Below are 14,849 nucleotides of genomic sequence, written 5' to 3' on the forward strand. Positions count from 1 at the left end.
GGCCTGTTAGAGCCCAAAATGTAACAACTACCCGAAATGTAAGAACTGGTCAATAATGTAACAAGATGCTGAGCCCAAAACGTAGTAACTTTTTGCAATTTTTGGTCAGGTATTACATTATGGGGCAGGCAAAATATTTTTCTCCTAATAATGTTATAATTTTATTACATCATAGAGCGAGTTAATAATTTATTGATTAATCATTAAATGTAGAGTTCAGTATGCAATAAAAACAATCGTCAATAGTTTTTACCATAATTCAAGCTGTGTTCATAAAGTGTTCATACACATATGTGTGTGTGTGTGTGTGTGTGTGTGTGTGTGTGTGTGTGTGTGTGTGTGTGAACTGAAACATCCCAACATTTTGTGAAATACTATAACAAAATATCACAGTACTTCATTATCACGTTACAATTTTAATGAAAACAATTCAACAACAACAGTTGAAAGAAACTGGATTAAACCAATAGCCTACTATAACAAAATATAAGTGATACATCAATATCACATTACAGTTTAAATTAAAACAATTCTGAACAATTCAACAACAATCAAAAATCAAAAATAATTGGATGAAACGTTAGTGCACACTTTAAAAGATAACTGAAAATTCTGATTTAAACAAACTATCTAAATTCTTTCTAGCAATTTAGGTTACATTCTTCAATAGTCTAACAATATAAAAAAAACATTTTTCCAGAAGAATTAACAAAAACTAAATTTATGCAAAAAGTGTACGCCAAGAAAAGAAAGAATATAAAGTATGTGTATATATCGGGGAGGGGCTGCTCAATTTTTCCAGAATATATTTTTGACCTTATAGTTACCATAGGATATGTGCCTGAACACAAGCCAGGCTTTCATCCACTGTGGGTTTTGACCGAATAACTCTTTGAGATGTAGAGCTAGACCACTTGATTTACCACATGATTTGTAGAGCTTCATGATGATGATACAGCAAACCCATCATTCACAAATACGGAATCTTTTGCCATGAAAACACCAATGCACCTCGTAATCTCTCTTGCTCTTGCAATCGTTTTGGCAAGAGGGGCTGCAAACCGACTTGTCAGTGTGGGTTTGCCTGTTAATGTGTTTTTCACAAGGGGAGGTGATTGAAGCTTCTCATTGTGGAGTGCAATGCTGCATCATGTTTGTTGGGCTATTTGTGTAGTTCCCTGTCTTCTTGTAATATCTGCACACAGTTTTTGTCTTTTCTGTTATCTTCTCACCTCCTTCGTTTTGTCTCTTGAGGAAGCCAAAATGTTTCCACACCTCCGATTTATAAGACGGTGGTGTGGTCGGAATTTCAACATCTTGCACCGCAGCTGCCATGATAAAGACTGCTTGTTACAACCAGGTTACAACCAACCTCCTCTGCTCTTCAGGTGCTGAGGCTCACGAGAGTGATGTAGGAAGTCAAACAAGAGAAGCATGAATAGATGGCGCCCTCTACTGTTTAAAAAAAAGTAATGCGATTCAGTTTTTCAGAGTATCAAAGTGAACCTTGACACCTTTGAATCAATTTTGAACTGCCTCAGGATTAATCTTTATATCCTAGTATGCAGGTGTTGGAAACAGGAAGTTAGTTATTGTGGTTTGTCAGCAGGGGAAGCTTCAGCAGTGACACACAGGTACTGTACATCACCTGTAGTAGTCCATTTTTTAGTGCAGTCATACCTGCGTCAGGTGTGAACACGGACAGATTTCGATTGGCTGTGACTGACACTTGAAATCTGCTTTGATAGTTACTTTGTAGATTCAGATTAACCAGGTACATTTAGATTTTCATTCATTTCAAAGAGCGTCCCATTGATTGACTAACGATGTAAATGATCATTCACTGTGAAACTGTCGACAGTTTTTAGACAATTAAATAAAATATGTTAAACAAAGAAGTTTATCGATCACTGAAGATCATTTCAAAAGGACGATGGTCAAAAATAACTCAAGTTTTTGTCTTTTTTTAATGACAGTCTGAAAGTTCTTCTCTTGATTGACAGCTGAGGTTTCACCATGAAGACGATCTCTGCTGCTTCTGATCACACACACTTTTATTTCTTCTCATGAATCTTAAAATAATGAACTCAAACTTCCTTCAGGGAGAAATGGAGGGTGTGTCCTTTGATCACCTGTTGGTATGTTGATGAACCAGCTGTAGTATTTCCTGGTCTCAGTAGGACTCTGACTCTGTTTCGTTCTGACGCAGATCTGTTCTCCGTGGTAAGAGAAGGTAAGAGACATTTTTCACTGTTTTTTAAGACTCTCTGTTTGATTGAAGTGTCAAAAGAGCTGTAAGATATCAGTTAGCCACCAGGTTTATTAGCTGCTCTGATTATAGTAGAAGTGCAGGGAACACAATGACTCTCAGTTAGCATGCAGGCTATGCTAACATGCTAACAGTACAGTTTAACACAGCAGAGGGAGGGCGTGGAGTCTGTCCTCATCAGTTAGGACTAAAAATAATCACTCCATCAGCTCAACTGGTTCCACAACTTCTCTGAAACTGGACGGTTGCCAAGCAACACAAACACTCCTCTGCAAGTCAAGTCAAGTCAAGTCATATTTATTATAAAGCACATTTAAAAACAGCTACAGCTGACCAAAGTGCTGTACAATACATGAAAAAAGAAAAAACAACTTGAGATCACAATGTCCACAAGAGAGAAATATATATATATATATATGTATACATATATAAAGAAAGAATATATAAAGAAAGCAACAAAGGAACCTGAAAGAAACGGTCTATTCAGGACCAGGGGACTCAAATGCTAAAATATAAAAGTATGTCTTGAGACAGGACTTAAAAGAGTCAACAGAGGGTGCAGACCTGATGGAATGAAGGAGGCAGTTCCACAGTTTACAGGCTTTTACTGAAAAGGCCCGATCTCCCTTTAGCTTGAGCCGTGAGCGGGGAACAGCCAGGAGGCCCATGTCTGATTATCTCAGGCGCCTAGATGAGGTGTATGGCCTGAAGAGGTTGGTAATATAAAAGGGGGCCAAGCCATTCAGGGCTTTAAAAACAAACATCACAATCTTAAAATCGATTCTGAATCATATTGGGAGCCAATGAAGGAACGCTAGGACAGGACTGATATGCTCCCTCTTCTTGGTTCCAGTCAGCAGCCTTGCTGCAGCATTTTGGACCAGCAATTGCAGTAGTCAAGCCGGGATGAAATGAGCGCATGGGTTACTGTCTGTAAGTCACTGAATGAGAGGATAGGTTTTAGCTTGGAAATTGTACGGAACTGAAAGAAACTGGATTTGACAACTGTATTTACCTGCCGATCAAATGTAAAACCTGAGTCGAAGATAAAGCCAAGGTTCCTGTCGTGGGGCCTAATGTGGCTGTATAAGTGACCTAAGCTGTTGGTGACCTGTTTGATGATATCAGGGGGGGGGGGGCAAAAACAACAGCTTCAGTTTTTGACTCATTTAATTGTAGGAAGTTATGGGCCATCCAGTGTTTTATGTCTTCAAGGCATTGTATAAGAGAGGTGAGTTCTGCAAGATTGTTTGGTTTGACCGGTAGATAAAGCTGAGTGTCATCTGCGTAGAAGTGGTATGAGAGGTTGTGCTTCTGGATAATTTGACCCAATGGGAGCATGTATAGTGAAAATATTTAAGGGACTAGGATGGATCCCTGTGGTATCCTACAGCTCAGACCAGATTGGGAGGATGTGGCGTTAGTTAAGTTTACAGAGAAGGTTCTGTTGTTCAGGTATGATGTAAACCAAGTCAGGGCTGTGCCCCCAACACCGACCCAATGCTGCAGGCGATTCATTAAAATTGTGTGGTCGACAGTGTCAAATGCTGCAGTAAGGTCCAGTGAGATCAGGAAAGCACAGTTTCCAGAGTCCATTGTAAGCAGAAGGTCGTTGTGGATTTTGAGAAGTGCAGATTCTGTGCTATGGGCTGCTCTGAAACCTGATTGAAATTTGTCTAAAATACTATTATGATGAAGGTAGGGTAGCAATTTCTCCAGAATAACCTTTTCTAGCACCTTAGAAAGGAAGGGTAGTTTTGAGATGGGTCTGTAGTTGGAAAGTGGTATGGGGTCCAGGTTGGGTTTTTTTTAACAAGGGCTGCACTATAGCATGTTTAAATGAGGGAGGAACAGCACCAGTTGACATACAGCTGTTTATAATGGAGAGGATAAAAGGGCCGGTAATATCAAAGGAATCTTTGAGGAGAGCTTGATAGGTACTATGTCACTGGGGCAGGTGGCAGATTTCATTTTAAAAACCGTCTCTTTGAGTGAGGTGAAGGTGATAGGCTCAAAACAGTTTAACTGGGCAGAGCAGTTGAAGGGCGGGGAGGCTGAGATGTGCCTGGTAGGGGCTGAGATATTTTTTCTAATGCCAGCAACTTTCTCAGTGAAGAACTTTAGGAAGTCTTCTGCTCTACTAAGGGGAGTGTCTAGAGAGGATCCAGGAGGGGGGCAGGTGAGAGAGTTTATAATATTGAATAGGACTTTAGGATTATGGTGATCTTTTGAGATGATATCTGAGAAATGTTTTGCTCTCGCTGCCTTGACTACAATTTGGTAGCTGATCAGTCGCTCTTTAAGGATGTCATGTGAGATTTGAAGCTTATCCTGCTTCCACTTGCGTTCAGCTTGTCTGCAGCTCCTCCTTAGGGCTCTAGTGGATTCAATAATCCAAGGCTGTGATTTAGGCTTTGTTTTTTTTATCTTGAGAGGAGCAATATGGTTGAGAATTGAGGAGCAGGTAGCATTAAATAACTTAATGTGATCCTCAGTGCAGAGTTCAGTAGGAATATTTTCAACAGACAGAGCATCTTGAGCAGCTGAGAATAAACTGGCAGTGGAAGAGTTAATGTAACGAGAGTAAAGCATGGGGAGGAGACCATTTGATGACAGGTCAGAGAGAGACACATTAAAAAATTCACCGACAAGTGGTTTTGATGGACAACATACATGGATATTAAAATCACCCAGTATTAAAATTCTTTCAAATGATGGCACAATTTGCGATAAGAGGTCTGCAAACTCAGTGATAAAATGTTTATCTGATTTTGGAGGACGATATAATATGATGATAAGAAGAGGGTTTGCTGTACCCACTTTGTTTTTAAAAACTGCTGCCTGACCCCCGCCCCGTCCGGAGGGTCGTGGTGTGTTAAAGAAGGAACATTCATTTGGAGAAAGCTCAATAAGTGGACTTACATCATTGGAGTTCAGCCAAGTTTCAGTCACCAGAAGGAAATCTAGGCCCTGGGATGTGAAAAAGTCGTTAAGAATAAAAGTCTTATTTTGCACTGATCTGGCATTTATCAGAGCCAGTTTAATCGGGGCCGCATTACTGACGTGCGCTAGTGGCGTCCATGGCAGAGAGCGGAGGTTACTAGAGTTTACACCGCTGCAACGTTCAGTGGCAGATCGGGATTTTGAGCCTCGGTGATATCGGAAAGACATTTTTACTGGAATATTGAAAGTGCTAGAAGCCTCGAAAGGTCCAAGTCCTGTAGTTGAATGAATTTTCGTCGTGGAGCTCTGCAGAAGGGGACAGCTGATCTCTGCTGCACCCATAGCAGAGATCAGCACAGACCAGAGACCTTATTATGCAGCTCTATAAGTAGAATTACTGCAGTGAAATCACAGTGTGTGATTCTAGTAGATAGATTTATAAAGACAAACTCTGTCTGCTGTAGTTATTCTCTATGATCAGCTCTTATTGAATGTTTCCTTCCAGTCAGATAGCTGTGTCAGATTGATCTAACCAATGGGGATTCTTCAGTCTGTTGGGCCCCTTCACAGGGGGGTCCTCCAACCATTCATCACCAATATGTGATCAATAATCTGAAAAAAAGTGCTCTGTATAAACAGTTATCTTCAAAGTTCACAGAAGTATTATTTCCAACATAAAGAACATCTCTCCCCGATAGTTAAGACTAGACTCGCAGCATTCGGTCATTTACTGTTACATTTCATCTTCACTGTCTGCTCCACCACTGCTCCTCTGTTTTCACTCTCAGACGGATAATTCATTTCATAGGAATAAATCATGTGACTCTTAGCAGAGCGATGAGAGTGAGTGCTGTCAGATGGGGCCCCCTTAGGACCCGATCACACAGAGACGCAACTCGCCTCATAAAAACACCTGAACGCAGCTGAGGAAAGAACAGCTGGGAGCGCCTGTGGAGCAGGGCTGTGTGTGCATACGGGCGACCAAATGAAATATGTTTGCTCCAAGAGGAGGAAAATGTCACAAAAAGCGGATGTCAAACCTACTTGATTTGATTGGCTACTTTAAGTGACATTGACGATCGCTGAGACTCTGCTTTTTGATCAAAAAAGTTGAAAATGTTTAAACTTTTATGCGTACCCAAAAACTGCTAGAAAAATGTGTCTTGCAGCAGCAAAGAAGAGCGCCCAGCAATCACAATGGACCATAAGATAACCATGGTTTTGCTGGTGCTGCTTTCCCTTTTTGAAGGTGAACCAGGTAGATGTGATGTTAGTAGACTGACAGTGAGGTGATGATGATGATGATGATGATGATGATGAAGGTGAATCAGCAGCTTCATCTCTTTGTTTTCTCCACAGCTGAAGATCTTTGACTGGATGTGACTTCAGCAGCTGAACTCCATCAGTGTTGTTGTAGTGACAGAGTGCAGCTCTCCCAGCAGGGGGCGCTCTGCTATGGATCAGTGTGAGGACACAGAGGAGGGAGTCCCTCCCTCTAAAACCTCTCTGTGTGAGGAACATGAAGCTCTGAGGTGAGGATCTCTAACTGTCCATGACTCTTCTTCATGTCACAGCTCAACACTCACATCTCTCCACCTTCATCATCATCATCATCATCATCTTAATCATTATCATCATCATCATCATCATCATCATCATCATCATCATCTTCATCATTATCATCATCATCATCATCATCACCATCATCACTGTCTCATCTGCTGCTCACAGTAACTAATATTATTGTTTTTTTGTATCAGGATGCAGGAACAGAGACCAGACTCTCCTGGACCCAGCTGTGTGTCCATGAAGAGTGACTGGTCTATGGGTCGCCCTATTAACTTTAAAGATGGACGTCCTGCTGATGGAAGGTGAGATCTGAAATTGACAAAGAGCTCTGTTCTGCTTTTCTGTAGGCTCACTCTTTCATCCTCAGTCATTTACATCACTCTCAGTATTCAGTCCATGTTCACCTCTCCCAGGACTCGTACTTTTCTCCTGTTTCTCCTACTTCTCCACCAGAGGTCCTCAGAATTCACCTCCTTCTCTTCTAGGTTTCAATAGCCCAGACCTTCCCCTCTACTCTACTCACCTGTCTTCATTTTCCTCATCAGCTTCATTTAGTTTTCTTACCACTTCATGATCATTGTGTGCTTTGGTTCTATCTTGTGTTTTTTCTTTGGAAGTGTTTGTATTTGAACTCTGACCTTCCTGAAGCCTGTAAAATGTGGAAAAGAATCATTTTATTGCAGCTGTGAGTCCATTTTTTTCTGCATTTGGGTCCTTCCCTGCGCCCTATTTCCCCGACCCTGTCAGAACTTAACCTGCCTGACACAGAACCAGCCGACAGTGTGATGGACTTTATGACTTCAAAGCAAAAACAGCCCTACTAGAAAGAAGCTAAATATTCTTAGACAAAGTCAAAATAATAGGCCAAACCTTAAAAAGAGACAAATCTGAGGAAAGATTTATTTTTGGGCTTTTTGTTCTGTTATTTAGAGACGGGACAGTAGATAAAGTCAGAAATCAAGGAGAGAGAGAATGGGGAATGACATGCAGGAAAGGAGCCACAGGTCGGAATTGAACCCGAGCCACCCACTTGGAGGGCTACAGTCTCCCTACATGGGACACGCACACTAACCACTAGGCCACCAGCACCCCAATTAAAGCATTTTTAATGAATGAACATTTTTGTTTTTCCCTCAGGTAGAATGAAAGTCCTCTCCTTCCTCACTCCCAATGATGACCAAAACAAACAGACATACTGTCCACAATATCAGATTTCATTCACTGAGAGTCTGCTTCTGCATGTCCGTTTTAAAGCATGCACCATCAAGGATGGGAGCCACGGTTTAAAAACTGTGATTAGAGGATGATGGTCCACAAGGTGGATGTTGGATGTCCTGACTTTGTCCACAGCCCAGATCCTGAACCTGATGAGGTTCTGCTGGTGAGATGTTGGGCATTGAAAGTTTCAGGTCAAGTTCACTAACCTACCTGGTCCATACATCCTGCTGATCCAGCTGACCATTGTACTGATATCTGACTACACTTTCTCCTGGACTACATAGTTTAATACTTGATCCTTGTTTTAGTGAATGGTATCTGAGTCCAGCTGAGCCATGTTTAGTCCTTGATCTGGATCTGTTCCGTATCCTGATAGTAGTTGCTGCCTGTGGTACCTACAGTCTCTAAATGTACTATGGGAGGTAGAGCCTTCATTTTTTAATTTTTTTTATTAGGTGATGCCAATACAAGGTGTGTGTGTGTGTGTGTGTGTGTGTGTGTGTTTTTTTGTTTGTTTTTTCCATTCCCCTCCTCTGTACCCCTATTCCTATTTTTGTCCTTCTTCTTTCCTTCATTCCATTTTTCTTTTCTTTTCTTTCTTTCTTTGTTTCTTTTTTTTTTTCCTTCTCATCCTTTTTGTTCTTTCCCCTTTCTTTCTATATATATTATCTTTTTTTTTTTCCCTTCCTTTCTACTTCAGTCATTGTGTGATGCAGGGCTGCCCCTGATAGGGTCGCCTACTGCTGACTTCTCATCAGTGATGCCCCTGTTTCTGTTGCCCCCAGACCCTGCGGAGGGGGCCAGCTGATAGGGTTGCCTACTGCTACCCTCCCGCCAAGCTTGAACAAGGAGGGGCTAGAAAGCATAATTCAAATTCAAAAAACTTTATTTGTCCCCGGGGGGGCAATTCAAAGTCACACAGAGCAGTAAATTAACAACAGTGCAAGTAAACAAAACATTTTAACCTAAATAGAAAGTGTCAATTTAAATACAACTTAAAGGTTAAACTTAACTTAAAAATACAAAATATAAAAGAGTAGATATAAGTGGACAGTGATCGGACTAACAGATGTAAACAGATGTAACCATAACTATGTGCAGTAAACGAGAAATAAATATATATATACAGAGCTATGTGCAAGTAGGAAAATACTAAATGATAAGTTATTAAGGTGCATGGTGAATAATGGAACAACAGAACTAATATATACAATATAACTGTAAGGTAAGAATGAGATAAATAAAGTGACCGTAGTGCAATGATGGATAAGAAACAACAGGAATAAATTAACCAGAACTGTATGAATACTGATATAAAATGGATAGAATAAAGTGATGTAGTGCATGAGACCAGATAAAGCAGAGGCAGTTAAGGTGCATGTCAAATATAAAGGAAATAAAAAAGCAAAGTTCACAGCTGAGAGTCTGCATTGAGTGAAAGGTGTTGGTGTCTGTTGGTGGTGGGGGGGGGGGGGGGGGGGGTAGGAGTTGAGGAGCTGGACAGCCCTGGGAACAAAGGTTGCTCTTCTCCTCTGTGTCCTGCAGCAGGGACAGCGAAGCCGGCGTCCTGAGGGGAGCCACTCAAACGCTGGGAAGAGAGCGTGTGATGGGTCCTGCATAATCTGACCTGCTAGCCTAATTGTCTGTTGCTCATAGATCGATGTCAAAGTCCTTACAGGTAGTCCAATGATCTTAGAGCAGACTGTGACCGTGCTCTGCAGGCGGTTTCTGTTCTGGAGGGTGGTGGAGTGGAACCAGCAGGTTATAGAAAAAGTAATAATGCTCTCAATGAAGGAGTAGTAGAAGGTCAGAAGAATGTTCTTACTGACTCCAAAGGAATTGAGCTTCCTTCGGAGGCATTTTCGCTGCTGACATTTTCTGAGAATCTCCTCGGTGTTGGAGGTGAATTTCAGCAGGTTGTCGAAGATGGTACCCAGGTACTTATACTCCTCTACTAGTTTGACAGGATTCCCATGGATTGTGGTGATTGCTGATGCAGCCAGTTCCCTCTGCTTGTTGGAGAAGGTCACCACCATGTCTTTGGTCTTGCTCACGTTCAGTTCGAGGCAGGAGCTGTCACACCACTCCACAAACTCCTGAAGAACTGGTCCATGGTGCTGAGAGGGGCCTGACAGCAGAGACAGGAGAACTGTGTCGTCCGCGTACTTCACCAGGTGACAGTTTGGCTGTGTGGTTCTGCAGTCATCGGTGTAGAGGATGAAGAGCAGAGGTGAGAGCACGCAGCCCTGAGGGGAGCCAGTTGAGGTGTGTTGGAGGTTGGAGAAGGTGTTGTTGACCAGAACTCTCTGTGATCTGTTGGTCAGAAAGTCCAATATCCACAGGATAAGCTGGTCGTTCAGATGGAAGCAAGTTGAAAGTTTGTCAGCCAGGATGTGAGGCTGCAGGGTGTTGAATGCAGAGGAGAAGTCTGCAAACAGGAGTCTGGCCGAGGTGTTGGGGTGCTTTAGGTTTTTGTGAACAGTGTCTATTATGAATGTTTTTGCATCATCGACACCTCTGCCTGCACGATAAGCAAATTGTAGCGGGTCCATCTGGGAGTCGGTTTCTCTGATGATGTGTTGTTTTATGATCCTCTCCATGGCCTTCATCACCAGAGACGTGAGGGACACAGGCCTGAGCTCATTCAGTGATTTGGCGGGGCTTTTCTTGGGGATGGGGATAACGGTGGAGTGTTTCCACAGCTGGGGGACTGTGCTGCTGTCCATAGAGCTCTGGAACTGGGTCTGAAACACGCCCCCTAGCTGCTCGGCACAGTGCTTCAGGATGCGGCCACTGATGTTGTCTGGACCAGGTGAGCTGCTCTCACCACATCCTCTCTGCTGAAGGTGAGTGTAGAGTCACTGGGCTTGAGCATGGACACTGTTTCTTCCAGCTGTGTGGTGTTGTCCTTCTCGAATCTGGTGTAGAATGAGTTGAGATCATTGGGGAGAGAAGTAGAGCTGCTGTCTGCAACCTCAATGGTTTTGATGTTGGTAGCAGCAGTGTTCACAGCAGCCATGTTTTTGAGGCCCTGCCAAGCTGAGCAGAGGTTCCCCTGTGTGAATTTTTCCTCCACTTTGTTCTTGTACTTGAGCTTGGCAGTTTTTATGGCGTGCTTGACTTCTCTGTTTACCTCCTTTTTCTCCATTTCGGAGCCGGTGAAGAAGACCCTTTTCTTCTTGTTGAGGACCTCCTTGAGCTCTTTGGTGATCCAAGGTTTATTGTTGGGGTAGATCGTGACTGTTTTGGAGGGGATGATGTTGTCCACACAGAAAGAGATGTACGATGAAACAGTGTCCACATGTTCATTAATGTTGTTGGAGGGGGTCAAGAGGTTATCCCAGTCAGTGGATTCAAAGCATCCTTGTAGTGTAAGAATGCTTTCGTTGGTCCACTGCTCGATGTTATTAACAACTTTCTCAACCCTCTTTATGACAGGAGTGCATTCTGGAGCAAGCAGGACGGCATGGTGGTCAGCAGAGCCAAGAGGGGGGAGAGCAACAGATCTGTATGCGTTAGGAACTGAACCATAGCATTTATCCAGTGTCTTCCTCAGGCGGGTGCTTCATGTAATGTACTGCTGGTAGCCTTTTAGTGCTTTTTCAGGAGAGCAATGGTTGAAATCGCCCAAGATGAATTTGGGAGAGTCAGGTGATATGAGCTCCAGTTTATTTAATAAGTTTGTGATGTGTTCAGTGGCTGTGGCTGCGTTAGCTCTGGGGTGGATGTAAACCAGGATGAGAAAAAGCTGAGGAAATTCTCTGGGGAGATAGAAAGTGTGAAGGGAGACAGCCAGAAGCTCAATGTCCGAGGTGCACAGTTCAGCCTTCAGTTATCGGGCTCCTCTCCTCTGGAATCATCTTCCAGCCGGGGTCTGGAAGGCAGACAAACTCTGTATTTTTAAGAATAGAATTAAAACTTTCCTTTTTGATAAATCTTTTAGTTAGGGCTGACACAGGTGTAGACCAGCTCCTAGTTATGCTGCTAGGCTTAGACTACTGGGGGAACTGGCACCTTGAGCTCCTATCTCCCTCCCTTCCTCTCTCTCTCTCTCTCTCTCTCCCTCTCTCTGTGAGATCATATTACTGCATGTTGCTATCTGTAAATCTCAGTAACAAACCACAGCATCTTTCTGAGCTGTGTTTATGTTTGAGTCGTCTTCTGTTAACTTTAAACTGGAACAATCTGATTAAAATGATCTTTGTTTGTTTGTTTGTATCAGGATGATGAGACAGAGACCAGACTCTCCTGGACCCAGCTGTGTGTCCATGAAGAGTGACCGGTCTATGGATTGCCTTATTGAGTTTAAAGATGGACGTCCTGCTGATGGAAGGTCAGAATTAAAAATCAAGTTAATGTTATGTCTCTGTTGTTTAAAGACTCATATCTTTGCTCAGAGTTTCATTATATATATCTCGTTGTTTTCTTGTGTAATATGTCCTGTCACAGAGTTCAACAGGAGAGCTCCAACGTTCACAGAGATCAATCAGACCAGCAGACTCCAACAGACCTGGACTCCATCTTTATGGTGTGTTCAACACACTGTTAATTAATACACTACCATTACAATAATTTAATTCTAAGTTATTGTTCTGTTTAGACCAGCTGACCTTCAGACTGACAGATGAACCACATGTTGAGTTCTACCAGTTTGTATTAAATATCCTGTGTCTCCTTCTGTTCCAGCTGCTGGAGGAGAACATCATCACCTTTGTGAAGAACGAGCTGAAGAGAGTCCACAGGGTTCTGAGTCCACATTACCCAGAATGCTTAGAGAGCCAGAGTGAGGATGACGAGCAGGGGAGAAGCTGTAAAGAGGCATTTTTGAAGATCACTCTGCACTTCCTGAGGAGAATGAAGCAGGAGGAGCTGGCTGACTGTCTGCAGAGCAGTGAGAACATTTTAACAGATTTAGTATTTTAGAAAAAGGACAAACAGGTTTAAAGTTCCAAGCTCAGATAGTCATGTGATCTATATCAGGATCTGTTCATTGATTTCAGTTCTTTCTTTATTCAGGAACGTTTGGTGCAGTGTGCCAACAAAAACTCAAATCTAACCTGAAGAAGAAGTTCCAGTGTGTGTTTGAGGGGATTGCTAAAGCAGGAAACCCAACCCTTCTGAACCAGATCTACACAGAGCTCTACATCACAGAGGGAGGGACTGGAGAGGTCAATGATGAACATGAGGTCAGACAGATTGAAACAGCATCCAGGAAACCACACAGACCAGAAACAACCATCAGACAAGAAGACATCTTTAAAGTCTCACCTGGAAGAGATGAACCAATCAGAACAGTGATGACAAAGGGAGTGGCTGGCATCGGGAAAACAGTCTTAACACAGAAGTTCAATCTGGACTGGGCTGAAGACAAAGACAACCAGGACATACAGTTCACATTTCCATTCACTTTCAGAGAGCTGAATGTGCTGAAAGAGAAAAAGTTCAGCTTGGTGGAACTTGTTCATCACTTCTTTCCTGAAACCAAAGAAGCAGGAATCTGCAGGTTTGAAGAGTTCCAGGTTGTGTTCATCTTTGACGGTCTGGATGAGTGTCGACTTCCTCTGGACTTTAAAAACAACGAGACCCTGACTGATGTCACAGAGTCCACCTCAGTGGATGTGCTGCTGACTAACCTCATCAGGGGGAAACTGCTTCCCTCTGCTCACCTCTGGATAACCACACGACCTGCAGCAGCCAATCAGATCCCTCCTGAGTGTGTTGACATGGTGACAGAGGTCAGAGGGTTCACTGACCCACAGAAGGAGGAGTACTTCAGGAAGAGGTTCAGAAATGAGGAGCAAGCCGACAGAATCATCTCCCACATCAAGACATCCAGAAGCCTCCACATCATGTGCCACATCCCAGTCTTCTGCTGGATCACTGCTACAGTTCTGGAGGATGTGCTGAAGACCAGAGAGAGAGGAGAGCTGCCCAAGACCCTGACTGAGATGTACATCTACTTCCTGGTGGTTCAGTCTAAACTGAAGAACATCAAGTATGATGGAGGAGCTGAGACAGATCCACACTGGAATGAAAAGAGCAGGAAGATGATTAAGTCTCTGGGAAAACTGGCTTTTGAGCAGCTGCAGAAAGGAAACCTGATCTTCTATAACTCAGACCTGACAGAGTGTGGCATCGATATCAGAGAAGCATCAGTGTATTCAGGAGTGTTCACACAGATCTTTAAAGAGGAGAGAGGACTGTACCAGGACAAGGTGTTCTGCTTCATCCATCTGAGTGTTCAGGAGTTTCTGGCTGCTCTTCATGTCCATCTGACCTTCATCAACTCTGGAGTCAATCGGATGTCAGAAGAACAAACAACATCCAGGAGGTCTAAAGTATTCAGAGAAAAACCTAACCCAAAACATTTATATCAGAGTGCTGTGGACCAGGCCTTACAGAGTCCTAATGGACACCTGGACTTGTTCCTCCGCTTCCTCCTCGGTCTTTCTCTAGAGACCAATCAGAATCTCATACGAGGTCTGCTGACACACACAGGAAGTGGCTCAAAGACTAATCAGAAAACAGTCAAGTACATCAAGGAGAAGATCAGTGAGGATCTGTCTGCAGAGAAAAGCATCAATCTGTTCCACTGTCTGAATGAACTGAATGATCGTTCTCTAGTGGAGGAGATCCAACAGTCCCTGAGATCAGGACGTCTCTCCACAGATAAACTGTCTCCTGCTCAGTGGTCAGCTCTGGTCTTCATCTTACTGTCATCAGAAAAAGATCTGGACGTGTTTGACCTGAAGAAATACTCTGCTTCAGAGGAGGCTCTTCTGAGGCTGCTGCCTGTGATCAAAGCTTCAAACAAAGCTCTGTACGTGCTCACATAACTATCCAGTTCAAA

The 14,849-nt window shown here is 43.0% G+C and overlaps 2 protein-coding genes and 1 long non-coding RNA gene across 3 annotated transcripts in view; 1 reads left to right on the forward strand and 2 right to left on the reverse strand.

Annotated features, from left to right (window-relative positions):
• Nucleotides 1-14,849, reverse strand: part of LOC136181104 (NLR family CARD domain-containing protein 3-like) — a 724,139-nt gene that overhangs the window by 98,588 nt on the left and 610,702 nt on the right. The window lies entirely within an intron of this gene.
• LOC136181103 (NLR family CARD domain-containing protein 3-like) overlaps nucleotides 2,201-14,849 on the forward strand; it is a 113,779-nt gene continuing 101,130 nt past the window's right edge. The window contains exons 1-6 of the mRNA XM_065961420.1: nucleotides 2,201-2,233; nucleotides 6,572-6,744; nucleotides 6,973-7,083; nucleotides 12,222-12,332; nucleotides 12,449-12,527; nucleotides 12,686-12,890. Coding sequence (XP_065817492.1) covers nucleotides 6,668-6,744; nucleotides 6,973-7,083; nucleotides 12,222-12,332; nucleotides 12,449-12,527; nucleotides 12,686-12,890 — 583 coding nt within the window. The 5' untranslated portion in view covers nucleotides 2,201-2,233; nucleotides 6,572-6,667. The remainder of the gene's footprint in view (nucleotides 2,234-6,571; nucleotides 6,745-6,972; nucleotides 7,084-12,221; nucleotides 12,333-12,448; nucleotides 12,528-12,685; nucleotides 12,891-14,849) is intronic.
• The window catches only part of LOC136181246 (uncharacterized), a 50,267-nt gene continuing 47,233 nt past the window's right edge, over nucleotides 11,816-14,849 (reverse strand). The window contains exon 2 of the long non-coding RNA XR_010667606.1: nucleotides 11,816-11,873. This is a non-coding gene — a long non-coding RNA (uncharacterized lncRNA). The remainder of the gene's footprint in view (nucleotides 11,874-14,849) is intronic.

The sequence above is a fragment of the Labrus bergylta genome, chromosome 2 (genome assembly GCF_963930695.1).
Source record: "Labrus bergylta chromosome 2, fLabBer1.1, whole genome shotgun sequence".
Classification (NCBI taxonomy): Eukaryota; Metazoa; Chordata; class Actinopteri; order Labriformes; family Labridae; genus Labrus; species Labrus bergylta.